At 46.1% G+C, this 17,848-nt stretch overlaps 3 protein-coding genes across 3 annotated transcripts; 1 reads left to right on the top strand and 2 right to left on the bottom strand.

Moving 5' to 3' along the window:
- The first annotated feature begins 352 nt into the window (after nucleotides 1-352).
- LOC133924222 (PI-PLC X domain-containing protein At5g67130-like) lies at nucleotides 353-3,545 on the top strand. Its single transcript, XM_062369668.1, has 7 exons — nucleotides 353-728; nucleotides 877-1,014; nucleotides 2,022-2,120; nucleotides 2,206-2,509; nucleotides 2,640-2,863; nucleotides 2,953-3,039; nucleotides 3,262-3,545. The coding sequence occupies exons 1-7, from the start codon at nucleotides 501-503 to the stop codon at nucleotides 3,412-3,414; spliced, it is 1,233 nt and encodes a 410-aa protein (XP_062225652.1). The 5' UTR covers nucleotides 353-500; the 3' UTR covers nucleotides 3,415-3,545.
- A 646-nt stretch (nucleotides 3,546-4,191) lies between these two features.
- Nucleotides 4,192-7,419, bottom strand: LOC133924223 (small ribosomal subunit protein eS10z). Its single transcript, XM_062369669.1, has 5 exons — nucleotides 7,238-7,419; nucleotides 7,092-7,140; nucleotides 6,425-6,707; nucleotides 5,551-5,686; nucleotides 4,192-4,439 (listed from the first exon to the last, which is right to left on the bottom strand). Exons 1-5 carry the CDS (start codon nucleotides 7,238-7,240, stop codon nucleotides 4,359-4,361), a joined length of 552 nt encoding a protein of 183 aa, XP_062225653.1. The 5' UTR covers nucleotides 7,241-7,419; the 3' UTR covers nucleotides 4,192-4,358.
- A 1,125-nt stretch (nucleotides 7,420-8,544) lies between these two features.
- Nucleotides 8,545-12,205, bottom strand: LOC133924221 (probable serine/threonine-protein kinase At1g01540). Its single transcript, XM_062369667.1, has 7 exons — nucleotides 10,965-12,205; nucleotides 10,541-10,645; nucleotides 10,313-10,435; nucleotides 10,062-10,232; nucleotides 9,840-9,969; nucleotides 9,544-9,753; nucleotides 8,545-9,030 (listed from the first exon to the last, which is right to left on the bottom strand). Exons 1-7 carry the CDS (start codon nucleotides 11,594-11,596, stop codon nucleotides 8,887-8,889), a joined length of 1,515 nt encoding a protein of 504 aa, XP_062225651.1. The 5' UTR covers nucleotides 11,597-12,205; the 3' UTR covers nucleotides 8,545-8,886.
- Nucleotides 12,206-17,848: the final 5,643 nt, after the last annotated feature.

The raw sequence follows: 17,848 nt of genomic DNA, 5'->3' as shown, positions 1-17,848 counted from the left end.
CTTATTATTTAATATATATAGTTAACGTTAAGTGTATCTTATCATTGCTTTGATATCTATATTGAGGATAAGTGACGACGATTCGAATGATGTTACATGAGCGTATGGTGCCGTTACATAGAATTTATTCCCATTTGGACTGGCTCATCTGGCGGTCGGACCGCGGCTGCAGCACACCACCGGAACGGGCAACGGCCACCTCAACAGGACGGACCCCACACCCCGGCTCCTCCCGTGACATGACACGCGGGGCCCACTGCAGATGAGCGCCCCATCAACGGCCAAGATCCGTGGGGCGGAAAGACAAAACTTCCGAGGAAAACCACGCACGCGCAGGTGCCGACGCAACTGGCATGTCCGGCCTTGCAAGCCACACAAACGCCACTCAAAGACGCGAGCTAACCAGCGGCCGGAGCGAACCACCTTGCCGTCTCCAGGAACGGGAGCAGCAGCCGGAGCCAGCTGCGGAGCGGGAGAGGGCGCAAGGCAGGAGGAAGTAGATGATGGCCAGGGCGGAGCCGGAGCTGGTGGTGCCTCTGCTTCGCCTCGCCGCCGTCGCTCTCCTCTTGTGGTGCTCCCCCGCCGCCGTGGTGTCGGCCCGGAAGGTGGGCGAGACGTGCGCGCTGGACCGGAACTGCGACGCGGGGCTGCACTGCGAGACGTGCGTCGCCGACGGCAACGTGCGCCCGCGCTGCACCCGCGTCACCCCCGTTGACCCGCAGACGAAGGTACGCACAAACTCTCGCGCTCCGACCTGCTTCGTCCGCCCGCGCCGCTCGAGGCGCTGAATGCGCCCGGGTTCACAGGGCTAATTAAACGGCGGCGGCTCATGTAATAATTCTGGGCTGTGCTGGTCTGCTTGCTGGTGCATCGCAGGCGCGGAACTTGCCGTTCAACCGGTACGCGTGGCTGACGATGCACAACTCCTTCGCGCGTCTCGGCCAGCGGTCGCAGACGGGGGTCGCCATCGCCACGCCGTGGAACCAGCAGGACACCGTCACCGAGCAGCTCAAAGTAAGATTCAACAACGCCTCCCCCCCCCCTCCTCTCTCTCGCCTTCCTCGGGCAGCTGCGCAGAGCTGCTCCTTGCCGCCCGCGGGCCTCGCGCTCGTTCGGCTGACCCATGGGGCCAGCGGCGCGCCGTCGTCGGTACCTTCGGCTCCGCGCGAGGGAGGCAGGATCGCCGCTAGCGCGAATCTTAGAGCAGAGGTCAGACAGGTCCTGCTGCTGCTGCTTCCACGTTTTGATTGGGCACGGCGAATAATTATTGAGTGTGAGCTTCTGACTACTACCAGTAGCTGGTAGGAGGTGTCGCTGGACGCAACAGATGTCGGGAGGGCGCATGCGCGTGGGCGACGCGTGCACGCTCGGAGCGGCTCGGGTTTGCGTGCACGGCCGCGCGCGGAGCGGCGAGCCACACGCTGCGCTTGCTTGAAGCGTGGCCACGGCACACATGGCATCGTTGGCATGGCCGCATGGCAGGCGCGCGCACGACTAAGCAGGCAGATAGCCTGCCAGTGCCGATTCGCGTGGATTGTTTCTTTGCGCTCATTTGGTTGGCACGTCAATTTTCGGTGCCATCTCACCTCAATCAACTCGTGAAATGTTGGTGAAGCGGTGAACACCAATCGTCAATCTTTCGTTGCTTTTCCATGGTCCCCTTCACGTCATTTCCAGCCGTAACTTTGTGCCATTCGCAGAATTTCCACATGGTCTTGCCACACATAGCGTTGAGATTCATGCTTACATCGCGAGAGGCATTGAAGATTGAGATAAGCTACGTGTAGCCATGTGGAATTGTATTTCCCCAGCTCCGAACAATCAACCGGATGAGCAATATTTCGCCTCTAATTAGCACCGATTTTCTGGTTAGCATTGCTACGAACTTACATTTCTCTCGTCAATTGACTGCACTGCACAACAAACAAGGACAAGCATTACATAACCATGCATGAATTCCTGTGGCTAAATCTGCTGCATTTTGTCATCAAACTCGATTGGCTTGGTTGCCTTGTGTGCAGAACGGCGTGAGGGGGCTGATGCTGGACATGTACGACTTCCGCAACGACATCTGGCTCTGCCACTCCTACGGCGGCATCTGCCAAAACTTCACCGCATTCGTAAGCGCCGCAGCTCTTCTCCCTCTGCATGGATTTTCATTTCACGGAGCATGCAAGTCTGAGCTCCACGACGCACATCTCACAGCAACCGGCGGTGAACGTGCTCCGGGAGATCGAGAGCTTCCTGTCGAGGAACCCCTCCGAGGTGGTGACCATCTTCGTCGAGGACTACGTCGAGTCGCCGATGGGGCTCACCCGGGTGCTCAACACGTCTGGCCTGTCCAAGTACCTCTTCCCCGCCTGGCGCATGCCCAAGAACGGCGGCGACTGGCCGTTGCTCAGCGACATGGTTCGCGACAACCACCGCCTGCTGGTCTTCACCTCGAAACCCGCCAAGGAGGCCGCCGAGGGCATCCCCTACGAGTGGCGCTACGTCATTGAGAACCAGTGTACGTATAATCACGAACTGATCACGACCAGTGGCATCGCAAATTTACATCCACATGCAACATGTCTGTCAGTGATGTGCATGGATAGCTCATCAGAAAAAAAATCATATTTTTCTTGGGACGCTCGCAGACGGGAGAAAGGGGATGGTGAAGGGGTCGTGCCGCAACCGCGCCGAGTCCGCCGCCATGAACGACCTGTCGAGGTCGCTGGTGCTGGTGAACTACTTCAGGGACATCCCCAACTTTCCAGAGGCGTGCAAGGACAACTCCGCGCAGCTGCTGGACATGCTCGCCACCTGCCACGGCCAGTCCGCGGACCGATGGGCCAACTTCATCGCCGTGGACTTCTACAAGGTCAGATCGATCGTCTCCGGCCGCGACGGTCGTGCCGGTGTCCGTGGTTTTGAATTGAGTCTGAATTTCCGTTGTGACATCCGATGCAGAGGAGCGATCGAGGCGGCGCGGCGGAGGCCACGGACAGGGCGAACGGCGGCCTGGTCTGTGGGTGCGGGAGCATATCTGCTTGCAGCGTAATGCCTCCTCGCTCCAGAAACCTCTAGTATTTTTTGCATTTAGATTGCATTATGAATTGTAGAACTATCTGGATTTGGCTCTGGCAAATCACGCACAAATTTGCGTAAAAAAAAAAAATCACGCACAAGTTCGCAGCACTTGCAGAAGTGTCAGCTGTCGAGTGCAATATGTTTCTCCTGAACTTAGTAACGAGATCAAGCTGTCTTGTGTCTGAGCAGGCCAACGGTACATGCAGTCTCCGGCACGGCAGAACGCCCAAAGGCATCTTCAACGCCTCATCGGAAGCCACGGCGTGGCGGCCGCCGCCGGTGCTGCAGTGGCAGCGGCTGGTCCTGCTACCTGCTCTCCTCTCTCTACTTCTGTGCCTGTAAATCCATCAGGTTTCTCTGTAGATAGATTGGTTTCAGCCAGCGAGAAGCTTAGGTCACATTAATCTCTGTATCTAACAGTTTGCTTGCATAGTTAAGCAGAGGTACCTGTGAGTGAAGTATGTGTTTGATGATCCTGATTGTGACAGAAAAGTCTGAGAAGATTGATTTGGTTGGGGAGCGCAAAAGCTGAAAATATACGGTATTGTAGTGCATTACATAGATGGGTCTCCCATTGGAGAAGCTCTCGCAGTCTCGCTATGAAATTTCGAGCAATAGCGTGTCGTTGCACTGTCGAGTCTGAATCCTAACCGTTACTACGTGCCGCATGGCATTTGCACGCTATTAATCGTTGGTGCCAAAATCCAGAACGGACCCCTGCAGGGTTCTGACCATACTACTTTTAGTTCGTATGACGATACCGTATACATCTCGATTGGTCGAGTGCCTGCAAAATCATCGTGCGACAGTTCTCTCGTGCATCCGTAGAATGCAAACGCCAAGCGAAACCTGAAGAAATATTCGGTGTCACGATATCCTCAGGGGTGGCAAGACCGGATTGGAGGCGAATGAAGCCGTTATAAACAGCAGCAGCTATTTCAATCACATCAACGCATCAAAACAGAAGCTAAAAATTCACCTGCCACGGCTGACCCAAAACGTTCTGCTACCCAAACGGGCAGGGACTCCGACATCCAATGAACGAAACAAAACTTGAAGCGCGATAGAAAAGCTACGGAGAGCTAAAATGAAACCGAAGAAAGCTACGGAGAACTAAAATGAAACCGAAGCGTTTGCAAAAATATTACCGGAATGTATCAAGATAGCATAATTTTTAGCATATGTCAGCACTCGCCGATCCAGATAACATTTACTAGTACATAATAACTGTCCTTCAAAATTAAACTCCTCAAGCGAAGGGAAACATCATGTCCAAACTAGGGAGTTCACTCCATGGAAGAAGAGGTGGGGCCAGCACCGAAGCCACTGCCGCCACCACGGCCAAAGCCAGGTCTACCACCAGAACTCTGCAAAATTTTGGGATGGAAATATCAGCGAAATGAACTAGCAGATAAGTTGATAAACAATATAAATGGAAATTTTCAAACTTAACAACAGCCAAATTTACCACGAGCAGAGCAGTGTGCATAAAAAATGGGTGGCAAATTCAATTCCGCACAATGAACTACCATGGATCTATAGTAACCTTCCCGTGACCATATAGTGTGCAATATTTTATATTACAAGCTAAATGCCTGTGGATTGCTACGGATAAGAAAATTTGCATAACCATAAGAAAATTTGCACAACCAGCTTCACCTACACGCTCAGCCAAGCTCTACCACAGCCTATTAGTGATCATGACTTCATTTAAATCTGGAGCATAACAGACATGGGGTTCAGTTGGCCATTGCCCCTAAAATCATGGCAAGCCTTCAGGTCCAAGGTAAAAATCTTGCTGATAGTTCTTTTTGACTAATTTTTGTTCAAGGTGGAGCTCGGGCCAAATGGGTCACACTTGTTTGCAGGGCTTGTGGGATGGCAAACAGACCATCACCACCAACTCCATCTTTTAAAGTAGCATTTTATATACTACTATAAAAGATGGAGTTGGTTATGATAGAGCGTCGTCTCATCCAACCTACACTCAACATCCCTAAAAACTAACAATCTAGTATGGAAAGCTTCCCAAACAAAAAAGGTTCTACCACAACATGTCTCGCAAAGTGCTTTTCCAACTCATGTTTCACATTGCTAATTTAGCTGCAAGCTACACAAACAATTGCGCCGGCGCAATGGACACAAGAGTTGCATTATGTGGGACACAACAGTTAGCTACAACACAGCAAACAGTGCAACACAACATGAGCCTGATAATGATTGCTTTTCATGATGGGCTTATATCCCCATGTTTCCTCTCAGTAGGAACACAAACGGATCGAACTACTTAATCATAAAAAACAGTTTAAATCAGACAGATGTACCAACTTCATGGTCTTACATGTAATCAATACAAAGCATAGTAGTCTAGCCAACATTAATTTGCAATTATTATGTATGTTATACCTTCATAGCAAATCGTTATGCTCAAAACTATTGCAAAACAATACTAAATATTTGGAAAACGCAAATGATTACCCTGAATGACGGCTGGAACTCTGCAGGAGCTCCACCCTTCTCACCACCAAAGTCACCAGGAGCACCGCGGGGGCCACCGCGGTACCCATCCCTGTCACCAAACCTTGGCCTGTCCCCTTCAAAGCGAGGTGGGCCCCTACACATATCACAAGAAGAGAGAAAGGGTAATTGAAGAGTTTGCCTCCATTTATAAAGCAGGGAAAAAATATGCGGTGTATTAATAGCATTAATATTGGAACATACTGGAATAAGAACACATAAAAATCTTGCATACACTTTTACCTTTTACCTTCTTAACTAGCAAGCTCAGGGAATACATCAGCAAACAGAAGAGTATCACAAACAAAAAATTCTTTATTGGAACATTTTTTAGTTCACTTTCCCTAGCAAGCAGACGCAATCTAACTAATTGACATAATTCAGCTTCATATGTTCACCTAATCAAAAGCCTAAATACATAAATCTTGCAAGCAAATCCAGAAAGAATTACCTCAGCCAACAAAAGAGCACCACAAAACCAAAATAATTTACTGTGGCATTTCAGTTTACTATCTGATGTAACAACCCACAGCCTACAGGTTATAAATATAAGAACTCTCCTACTCCCAACTAACAATCACTCACTAAATTCCTACCAGATAAAAGAACAATCAGCAGTCATAAGCAATTTCAGAACTTGATAAGCAGCCATCGCATAGCAATTTTACTGCAGTCCTTTCAAAAGACGAAAATGGCATATTGATGTACTTCAAATTTGAAGTTTTATCCTTCCCATCCAAATTACCAGGAGACAAACAACATATTGACATGGATCACGTGTTTATTGACTAAACTACAGGCAAATGAAGGCAGAACCACAAGAAAGAAGCTATACCTTGGGCGATCACCAGGTGGGCCAGAGCCAAATGGGCGGCCAGGCGGCCGGGCAGACTTCTTGAGTGTGGCAGGCACGATCTCTGATGGCAGGTTGAGGTAGTTGCGCAGGTGCTCAATGCCATCGTTTGTGAGGTACCAGTAGTAGTACTGCCAGGAGAAGGTCTCCCTGACGTACTCCTTGGACTTGAAGCTCTGCATGAGCTTGATCACCTGCAGGTTAGGCACGTCGATCTGTGGGTGCTTTGCCAGGTTGTAGTCCTTCTTGGCGTACAGAACCCCCTCTGCAAAAGCAGATGCATCAAGTAAGCATTAGTTCACCGATAAATCAGGTATCAGGTCCCTCCATTTTTCTGCAATTACCAAAGCAGCACCTATACTCATTTCATTAACTCCTCGCCACAAAAGATTTGACAACACGTCAGATCCCAGACACGCTCTGTTAAAACTATACATCTGCTAGTTAAGTTTCTGGGATGCTACAGTTTCACCAATAAATCAAACTGTACAGACTGGTTACTCCCCTTTCGATAAGAAAAAAAAGGTTTTTGGAATAAGCGTAGCGTTTCTGATTGCGAGATTTGAAGATATTTCTCCTTCCAGAAAACAACACAACTAATCAATAGATACTACAACACCGCGAGTCGAATGGACCAAGAATCTCATACCTTTGAAGAGGTATTTGCAGATCTCATTGCGGTTCTTCTTGGGGATGATCTGCGAGAGAACAAACGCGCGATTAACAAAGGCAGCAGAACAGACGGAAGCCAAGGAAGGAACGGCAGCGGATAGAGCATCGGGGGTACTCGCTTACCATGTTGGGCGACGGGCGGGCGAGCTCCGAGTGCGGGGAGACGCCCGGGCGAGGGAGGCGGCGGCGCGGATGGGAGGAACGAAGAAGAACCCTAGCGCCCAGGTCGGGCGAGGCTTTTATATAGCCGCCACGGTGTAGGGTTTGGTTAGGGGAGAGCGAGCGAGGGGTATAAACGTCAAAATGGGACGGCCTGCTGCATCTGGGCCTTCTGGGCTTCTGCGCTATTGGGCTTATGGGCCGAAACGGGCAGGCCCGTCTTGCATCGTGTGAGGCCGAGATCTCCTTGATGGGCCGTTTTGGGCCTGACTTGTTTGGGCCGACAGTCTTTGTACAAACTTTCGACCGAAACATTTGCAAACTTCCAACCCATAGCTTTCCCGTAAAAATCTCATGTTTTGAGCACTTGAAAATCGGGCATGAAATTTCAGCTAACAGTTTCACCTAGATGATTCATGGACTTTCCAACTTGGAATTTGAACTTCAAACGAAGCCCGTACATGTAATGAGTTTAAAGCTCTGTTTGGCAGAGCTCCTCTTTCGAGATCACGTATGATTTAAAGTTTATATGATAAAATAAAATAATTCAAATGTCTGTTTTTAGTTTAAAATAAGAATAAAATCTCTCAATCAAAAACCCTTAATCTACTCATAATTTCAGCTCCATGAATTTCTAAAGCTAGAAATAACCATCTCCACGAACTAAACGAAGTTGAAATGCTAGAGTTTTATTTTCTTCGAGATGGAGAAATGGTAGCGTTAATGCAGAACATGACAGCGGTTAATTCAGAACCCATGCTCTAGAAACAGATGCAGAGTTCGCTGAACACAAGGAACAAGAAAGAAAAACCAACATGCACGCTGCGTCCGCATCGTCCTCGCCGCCGACAGCGACGGCCACGGCATAGGACGCACCGCAACGGCCAGCCCGTGACCATCAGGACAGCTAATCCTTAGCTCGTTGGCCATCATCAGGTTCGTTATACCTAGTCTTGATCATCGCAGGTTCCATCCATCGTCGCTGCCTGCATGCTCATGGAACCTGACACTTCAGTGAATATCTCACTGTGCAGTTCGTTCTTAGTTTCCTGGCTTGCCAAACGCTGAGTATCTCCTGTGATTGATTGTGTGACAAACAATGGCAGGTCGAGTCAGGCCCTCCCAGGCTAACAACCTTCTCTTTTCTCTTCTCTTCTCTTACAAAATCAATTGGAAAGGCACAAGCTGCATTGCAATTGAGCATTCAGTCTAAACAATTGCATCAGAATCATCACATTGGATGTGACAGTACCACAGCCACAGGCATGATATCACAAATGGCTTAAGCAGGCAGCAAGTTTCCAGGTCATGGGCCAATCCTACTGAAATGGTTTCAACTATAGCAATGCTCGATTTTTACCTCCGGAGTACACGCCTTTTATCATACAAAATCATCTCTCGCATAAATATGACCCAAAAGAAACAAACAAAAAAATCGCTATGGCTAACATATTAATCCAACAATGTACAGATACTGTCATGATCACCATAGGCGCCTTCCGTAGTTCTATGACCGACCCAATGGTGCAGCAAATGAGCTGCACGTTTGCAACTCAGTGTCCAGGTTCTTGATCAGGCGTTAGGATTCAGAGTGGTTGCCATTTTCCTGATAGCTAGGTCTCTAGATTTCTCCAAGTGAAAGGATCGCCTTGATCAGGTGTGTCTTTTGGTGTGTTGTTCCCACTGCTATCACCAGGTTCGCTTGCTGGTGTTTCCGCCAGTTTTGCTTGAGCTGGTGCTTTGCCACCTCGACGTTCCTGGCACAAGTATATGCAATTTTGAAAGTGTCAGGTATTTTTTTAATGGGCTTTGAACAAATCAGGAGAAATATATATATATAGAGAAAAAATTATCACGAAAATCTTGAAGGCTTGGGAGGCAAAGGCATTTGATGAATAGATTACAGGAATAATGATGGGCATCTCGAATTGGGAAAAAAGATATTATTGTGATAACCAAGGGAAAAGAATAGGTGTAAGCAATTCAACATATATCTGACAATGATCCGATGGGATACTTCAGGAACAGGTGATGGAAACAAAAGAAAGGATATTTATCCTTTTCTTTCTTTTTGCAATTAGAATAAGTGTTCTTCTGATGATCCAAATGTAAATAATGAGTATGAAACTCAAGATGCTCATGATAATGTCCTTGCTTCCCAATTGACATGCAATAAGAATTAAGGGCAACATAACAAATGCAAACCATCATTGTATAATGATGGGTACGGAAAAATAATTTTTTTAAAAAATCATGGCATCTTGACTTACATCTCTGTAGGGAAAATCGTCAACTTCAAGCATGTGAATGACATGCCCAATCTTTGGCCTCTTACGAGCTTCAGGATCTACGCACCGCAGAGCCACTAGCAAAGCCTTCTTCAATGCTCTAGAAGTAGGTTTTTCAGTCATCTTTGGATCCAAAACCCCTTCAGAATTTCGGCTGCTGACCATTGTCTTCAGCCATTCAACAAGATTAATCTGAAAAGATAACTCCACACAGTTCATAAATTCACTTCACAAGTTCTTTGTGTTAGCATTTGTAAGGAGGCACGGTCGTTACTAACCTCCCCTGGTGGCCTGTTGTAATCAACAGGTACCCGGCCAGATATTATTTCCATAATAAGAATCCCAAAACTATAGACATCACTAGTTTCATTCAACATGCCAGTGCCTGCATACTCTGGCGCAACATACCTGCAAGTAACAAGATAAAAATAAGCCACCAAGTTCTTTTTTATCTGGTGTAATCTTAATTTTATAAGTAGTGTGCTGATATGATGTCTAACCCAAATGTTCCCATGACCCTCGTTGTGACATAACTCCTCTCTGAGCCCAAAAGCTTTGCTAGCCCAAAATCAGAAAGCTTAGCATTCCAATGCTTATCAAGGAGAATATTGCTCGACTTGACATCACGGTGAACCACCTTCGGCTCAAGTCCCTCGTGCAAATACATTAAGCTGCACAATTAGGTAAAGTAGTGTAAGTAGATAGTAACAAAAAGAATATAGCCTACAGTAACAATCTGAAACGTGCATACCCTTTTGCTGATCCTAGAATAATTTTCATTCTGATATCCCATGTAAGAGGGCTCACAGGACCAACATCACCGTGGAGCCATTGCTCCAAGGTTCCATTATTGACATACTCATACACAAGCATCCTGAAAATGATCCATATACAACAAAATGATCCATATAGAAGCGATAAACTCCTTGGTTCTAAAATCCCAGTCTGAGATCAAGTTATTGTTCATACAAGAAGATACCTTTGGTTGCCTTCAGCGCAGTATCCCAACAACCGCACCAGGTTCTTGTGCCGCACCCGCCCAATCGCTTCCACCTCAACCTTGAATTCCCTCTCTGCCTGCCCCCTAAAAAAATCAGAGCATCACTTTTTACAAAATTCGGCAGCAAAAAAACACTACCACAAACACACATTACACATCATCACACATTTGATCATCTATACATAGAAACTTTCTTACTTAGCATGAACCATAATAAAAAGCGTCTAGGTCATTTTTGATGAGATCTTTCACAATGTCACCATCTGAATTGTCTACATCTCCATTGACCATTTGTATATATCTTGCTTAGACTATAATAAACACTTTCTAAAAACGAAGCAGCCAATTCAACACACAAGCTTCTAAATACGACTATGCTTCAGTTTACGGGTAGCATCAGTACCTGTTGTTAAGCAAGTTTTTGACGGCGACCTGCATGCCGCCCTCGAGCACGCCGTGGTACACGATGCCGTAGCCGCCCTCGCCGATCACCTTCTCGTCGGCGAACATGCACGTGGCGGCCTCCAGTTCCTTGAGCGTGTACCAGTGGCCCCAGCCCAGGTGCGACACCTCCGGGACCCCCGGCTCCCCGCCCCCGCCGCGGCTCTCGCCGCTTGCGCCCCGCGACGACGGCCCCCCGCTCCGCTGGTGGTGCGGCGGCGGCGGCTGCTCCGGAAACGTGATGCGGTGCTCCTTCCCCGTCTCGATCTGGATGGAGTCCGGCGGGGGCGCCTGGAGCATCTGCGCGAGCGGCGCCTTGGCCGGGGCGGCGGGGGCGCGGGAAGGCACTTCTTGGATGTCCCTGGGGGGCTTGGTGGGGTGCTTGGGCTGGGCATTGGGCGCCGTGACAGGGAGGTGGAGGACGGGGGTGGTCGGGACGGCACGGCGGCGACGGCGGCGGCGGGAGGCGAGGAGACACAGCAGGGAGAGGAGGACGAGGAGGAGAACGAAGGCGGCGCCGACGCCGATGCCGACAAGCTCCCACAGGTGGAGACCGAACACCAACGTGCCCTGAGACAGCTCCGAGTCCGACATGGGCGCGGCGCTGCCCAGCGCTTCTTGGCTCAGGCAGAAATGGTGGATCTCCCTGGATTCCGAGCAGAATTGTGAGCTAAAGACTGAATTTCTACAAGAAAAATTTGCCAAAGATTGGGGTTTTGCATGGAATTGGGTGCTGCAGGGCTGGATTTTTGCAGGAAATAAATAAACCGGGCAATCAAAGTGGCCAAGAATCTCTGGATTTCAGCAGAGGATGCAGTGGGAAAGGTAGGACTTCGGACGGGAGGGGATTTAGGACAGGATGGAATGATGAAAAAGGTGGATTTGGAGGGTGTTTGGCCTCAAATGGTTTAGATTTGGGGGCAATGTGGGTGCAGAGATTGGATTATTTTGGGGGTGGAAGGCGCGATGGTTGGTTAATTTAGCTGTGATACCAGCATGGATTTTGGTGGGGAGGACGGTGGTGAGGTGTGGTCTGGGTCTGGGTGGTTGGTGATGATCATTAGAGGCCAATCACATCGCAAATCAAGAAAAAATGGAGAGGGAAGCATGGATAGTACAAAAGCGACTGCTCAGAGTAGAGACTAGAGTGTAGGAGTGTAGAGAGAGAGCGAGCAGGGAGGAGTGGGCTACAAGACCAGTTGGAGTAGCAGTGACAGTCTGACAGGGTGTTGCAGTTATGCATAATTGTTTTTGGAGGCAGAAAAGTCAATGCCGGATTCATAAACAAATAAAAGATATTTTGAGGTCGGATACAGCATTATTTGTATAATATTATTATATTTACAACCACGAGAGAGAAGAGAACCGGAGGAGTCCATTGACTGCTTCTACGATCTAAACAAGGTAAACATGTTGCGACATTTTTACTTGACACTGTTGTCCTACTTGTTTTAGTTGCATTTTTTTTCTCGCTAGGTATTACCTCTAATCTCAAGTATAAATCTATCTAAATTTGTATTAAGTCAATTATTTTTAGGTTGATCATTGATAGCTAAAAAGCATATAGAATTGAAAATATAGTGCTGATATTACTAGATTCATTATGAAAAATACTTTCATAATATATAACTTTTATTTGTATAATATATTTTATAGTTATTATTAATCAAAGTATTATATTGGAGACCATACTATATCCTAATAGAATTATATTTAGGAATAGAGAAAGTATTTTCTAGGTAGTATTGACATGTAGTCGTTATGTGTGTATAGCAAAATCATAAACTAGACCTATTAATTGTGGCATAGTTTCATTTTTTATCTTTTACTACCAAATATGTGGTTGTTAAGACAAGGGACGGGCACTTAGACTTGTGTGGTGTGTTAGCATAAGCCATATACTCCCTCAGTTTTCACTTATTTGGCAACTTTGATCACGGCACAAAAACCAAGGCAATCATTGTTTATATATGGAGTGGCCAAAATGTTCCTGATTTAAAAAATTATCACAGGTTTAAGCTGATGAAAATAATTCGTCCTGGTGGCAGAAATAGGCCTTGTTGTGCTACTCTGATGCTACGTTGGGCTGTCTTCGAACGTTCTAGTCGTCACTTGTCACCATGAGCCTTCCAAAAAAAAAATTCTCCATCTATGCCTTTTTTTTAATTGTCATCGGATTTTTCTATCTATGTATTGTATGGCATAGTAGTTTGGGTCCACACAAGTGAATAAAAAGAGAAGGGTAAAAATGAAAATGAAATCTCATGAAGCTAGAGATGATAAGTATTCGTAAACGGAGGGAGTAACTTTAAAGTGTGCATTTAGGTCATTCACATGTAATATGCATAGCACGATTGACCTCGTTTCTCCGTATTTTGTCTGCCGCTGTTCATGTAGCAACGCCACTTGTCTAACTATGGTAGGAGCATAATGTGTTAGAGGATCTTAATACATATGCATAAAGATCTTAGGTTATGTTTGGTATAGTTTTTTTTTCTATGAGAAGCTGGCTGCCTAAGAATCCACTATATGTAGAAACATGCCGTTTGACAATCATGCTTTTCATATGGCTGATTGTCTATTATGAGTCTGAAAATACTAGAATACCTCTGAAAAATATGTTGACTTATCTGTTGCTGGTTTAGGGGGTGGCAATTGGACCTGTGGGTCTGGGTACCCACAGGTTCTGCACCTGACAGGTCCGGGTTCAGATATAAATTTTCACCCATAGGTCTGACGGATCGGGTACTCAAAATGGATTAGGTCGGGTTTGAGTTTTCAGTTTCCCCCGTAGGTGCCCATGGATTACCCTGAGGTCACATGAAATCCATTCTCAGAGTCTAACCCAACTCACCCATCAAACGCACCCAACTCACGCACGGGCTCCGTTTAGTAGCAGCAACTCACGCACGGGTCACCGCCACCCTGCATCCCCAGTCAGCCTCCCTGCTGCCTGACAATGCCACCGACCATCTTCCCACACGGCCACTCTGCGTCCTGGTCCAGCCTCCTTGACGATACCCTGCCTGACAGTCCCAGCCTCCCCGCCGCCACTCCACATCCCCGCCCAGCCTCCCCGCCACCTGGCCTCCCTGATGCCACCCCACCCAGCTGCCCTGTCCTCCCAAACATCAGTCGCCGCCTGACCTCCCTGTCGCAGATCCGACCACAAAATTGCATATCCGGCCTCCCTGGTCTCATTTGTCAACGAGGCTCCTGATTAGTGCAGGAGCATGTCACGTGTGTGTATTGGCCGTGGCGGCCATCTCGTATTCACCTCTGGATCTAGTGGCACAAGATCGGGAGATAGAGGGGTTCCAGCGGCCAACGAGCAGGTGCAGTCACCCCAGGGGTGATCGGAGAGGATGTTGTGTGCGAGAAAGAACTCCAAGCTCGAGAGAGGTCACCACGAAAGAGGTAGACCGAGAGAGAGATAGATATAGCTGGAAAGGAGGTTGACGGGCACCTAAAACCCAACGGGTCCGGGTTCGGGTGCCATTTTTAACCTATTTATCACTTCGAGCTCAAGTCGGGTTTTGATTGGTAGGTTTCAGGTCGGGTGTGGTTTTGCTCCACCTGGCCCAACCTGACCTATTGCCATCCCTAGCTGGTTTAGTAGAGAATTAGTGCCTCATTACTTTTTGACATTTTTGAAAGAAAATTTTGATGACAATATTAGCAAAGAAATTCTACATTCTATGTAGGACCAAATTATAATTTAAATATTGAAAGCCGTAATATATATTAATAGCTATAATGTAGTTCATATAAGTTTAACAAAAGATAACACTTTGATATATACATCATTACGAAGCCACAAAAGCTGCCGCAATAGCATCGCGTAGTTCATCCATATCTCTATCATCCACAACATCATTTGCATTGGCATTACGTCCGGTCTCTCCATTGACATACATCTTCTCTGGCTCTAGTCCATCGAAATGTTCATCGCGTAACTGACTATCTATCTCTAATGAAATTATGTAGAGCCATGGTAGCAATCATAATTTTCTTTTGCTTCTCCATTGGGTAGCTTGGTACATTTAGAAGAATACATCATTTCATCTTAAGAACACCAAAATAGCGTCCAATAACATTCCTGAGAAATGAATGAGCATGATCGAATACCTCCTTCAATCCAATTGGCTGACCACTATTTATAAATTAGGTATGTGGTACCTTTGACCCTTGTAGGGTGGAAGATAACCCTTTTAGTTTGGGTACCCCGAGTCAACCAGATAATATTTTCTTGTTAAAAAACAAAGTCTCAATATATTATGATGAAAGTGAAATATATGAGAGAAGCACAAAGTAATACCTTCTAGAGGATATGAAAAGTGGTCTTTGTACTTGATTAAAGAATCTAAAAAATATATGACTGTCATGATCTGATCCAGGCTATCCCACTATGACAAATATGAATCTCATATCGAAATCATAAATGGCCATTACATTCTAACCAGAATATCCATGCCGACCAATATGCACAACTTGTTTTGATAGTAGCACAATTATAGGGATATGAGTCCTATTGTTGGGGATGATCTCCCCCCCCCTCTTCGGAGGGTACCTCGAAGTCTACTGTAAAGATCGCATGTTTGCCACTGCAACTTTGTTTCAGGGACTTCATCCGCAGGTGGCGAAGATCACAAAGCGTCATTGGTCGAAGGGTGTGGGCGCACCCGCATCCTCGATCTCTCGTGCCGGCGAAGACGAGGGTGACCTTCGACCGAAGGGCGAAGTCCGTGCCTACGGTCCTGAGTGATCGCGGCGGGCGAAGATACAAGCCGACCTTCGCTCGGGGGTCGAAGGCCATCTGACGGGCATCCGAGTGGAGAAGGCTTTGGTATATCTTCGGAGGCAGAGATCACTGCGGAATAGTGGGCCCGTTTTTGGCCGCTCGGGGTAGGATTGTAATTATGTAATTATGCTCACTTGTACCATAATGCCTCTGAATATTCCGAGAATGTAGCAGGTAAAGGGGTAGGATTTGTAAACCGCGCCTGTGGTGGCCGAGTACGGGCTATAAATAGAGTCACACTGTACCCGGAAGAGACATCAGAAAGCTGTTCCGCCTCTGACACGTGTTACTCCAAGGACCCTTCGATATCCCCGTAACTGAAGGTCCACCTTGTCTGGGATTTCGGTCCCAACACCTATCTATAGCACCAATGGTATTTTTGAAATAAGGCCAAAATCTAGGCTCACGAAGTTTACTATGCACCACAGTAAAGTTAGAAACATTTACTTTGATAATATCAGCTGCCAAATGGTACACGCAATTAAGAACTTCTATAAACTTCCTACTAATGGTTTCTTTAGAATGGGTAAACTTGTTCTTAGCTTGTCTAACCGACTGAGGTGCACCACACATCCATAAAACACAATCCTAATGCTTCTTTCGAGCACATCTCATTCGATGATGTCAAGCTATAGTTATTAACTAACAACTCATGCAAATTGTGGAATACTGGCATCCTCATTCTGAATATCTCATAACAATCTCCTCAATAACTAAGTTGCCTCTCAATCAACTGAATCACAATCTCTAATGCTTGTTTCCTTAGCCTCTTAGCTGATGAGTCACCAGAGTCAAATATTGCATAAGCAACAAGTGCCGCATCTTCATACAATAAGTCATCTTCATCCTATTTATCTTGGTGAGCATTTAACATATCATCATTACTTGACTCACTTGAGCTAGTTGAACTCAAAACCATATGTGAACAATGAAACAGTTTCAATAAAATGAGATGAGCATAACAACATAACTTGACCACATGAATTAAGATGAAAGGTTCAATACACCACATGTGAACTAAATAAAAATAGTTTTCCATGCAATACAACTCATGAACAAAGACAAAAAGGTTCAATACTAAATAAATTCTAAACCTATGCAAGCATGCAATACAACACATGAGGTCTAAAGCTTCTTCCTCTCATCCCATGTCCTCCTAAGCCATGCGAGCTTCCCTTCCAGTTTATTTAAAGTAGCAAACACATCTTTATACTCCTTTTTAATGAGTAGTTGTGTAGCATAGAAATACTCATCACTCCCTTCATCTGCACAAGACTCAATAACAGAGTTCAACATTTCAGCAATCTCTTCCCTAATTATATTATTAGGGGTAGAACTATCTTTGACCACAAAAGAATTCAGAAGTCACTTGAACTGCAAGTCTCTAAAATTCTTCTTATGTTTCTTTGCAGGGAATGCTTGAAGTGCAACTCTTTTCTTAGCTTCCTTGTTTTCAATTGGGGTGCCATTAGTAGTGTTTCCTCTTTGACATGTACGTGGACATCATCATCTACACCAGACACCACTACAGACTCATTGGTGCATGTCGCATCATCAAAAACGATTTGTAATTCATCTTCATTTTGCAATGGTGCGAACCTAAAATTTTTGGCTCCTAGCATGGCCTAAAAAACATTGACAAGTCATTCCTTGTAACGAAAACAAATAGTGAATGTGGCGTCAAAAAACTATAAAAGATTGCATACCTTAATCTTATTTTCTTCCAACCACTCATTAGAGGCAACAATTGTACCAGTATTAGAATCTTGTCCTAATCGGGACACATGGATGTTCAATATTTTTCATGTTACATACTTACCCTTTAAGGAGTCCCACTTATTCTTCAATTGAGTATGAGAGTAATCTCTGCCTGTGTTTTTTTTAACCTGTCCATTAGGTTACCATAATATTTATTGTTCAAGCAATCATGTGGTCTGTTTTTTGCTAGCACTTCTTCTACACATATTTCAATAAAAACTCTAGTGGCAAATGCATCCCATTTCATAACCGTTTTCTTAGCATTTTCAATTGTTTTCATCTATACA

Source organism: Phragmites australis, chromosome 7, assembly GCF_958298935.1.
Source record: "Phragmites australis chromosome 7, lpPhrAust1.1, whole genome shotgun sequence".
Classification (NCBI taxonomy): Eukaryota; Viridiplantae; Streptophyta; class Magnoliopsida; order Poales; family Poaceae; genus Phragmites; species Phragmites australis.
Note: the sequence above shows the minus strand (reverse complement) of the source record. Positions and strands in the feature narration are given on the sequence as shown.

What these genes read in the sequence shown, in the direction of transcription:
- LOC133924223 (XM_062369669.1), bottom strand. An exon ending in CTGCAAATACCTCTTCAAAG is followed by an intron (nt 6,708 to 7,091) that starts GTATGAGATTCT and finishes CTGCTTTTGCAG; the next exon opens with AGGGGGTTCTGTACGCCAAG. An exon ending in AGTTCCAGCCGTCATTCAGG is followed by an intron (nt 4,440 to 5,550) that starts GTAATCATTTGC and finishes AAAATTTTGCAG; the next exon opens with AGTTCTGGTGGTAGACCTGG.
- LOC133924221 (XM_062369667.1), bottom strand. Translation starts at nt 11,596, where the DNA reads ATGTCGGACTCGGAGCTGTCTCAGGGCACGTTGGTGTTCGGTCTCCAC. An exon ending in TGCGCTGAAGGCAACCAAAG is followed by an intron (nt 10,436 to 10,540) that starts GTATCTTCTTGT and finishes GATCATTTTCAG; the next exon opens with GATGCTTGTGTATGAGTATG. An exon ending in ATTCTAGGATCAGCAAAAGG is followed by an intron (nt 10,233 to 10,312) that starts GTATGCACGTTT and finishes CTAATTGTGCAG; the next exon opens with CTTAATGTATTTGCACGAGG.
- LOC133924222 (XM_062369668.1), top strand. Translation starts at nt 501, where the DNA reads ATGATGGCCAGGGCGGAGCCGGAGCTGGTGGTGCCTCTGCTTCGCCTC. An exon ending in CCGTTGACCCGCAGACGAAG is followed by an intron (nt 729 to 876) that starts GTACGCACAAAC and finishes GGTGCATCGCAG; the next exon opens with GCGCGGAACTTGCCGTTCAA. An exon ending in GGAGCATATCTGCTTGCAGC is followed by an intron (nt 3,040 to 3,261) that starts GTAATGCCTCCT and finishes GTGTCTGAGCAG; the next exon opens with GCCAACGGTACATGCAGTCT.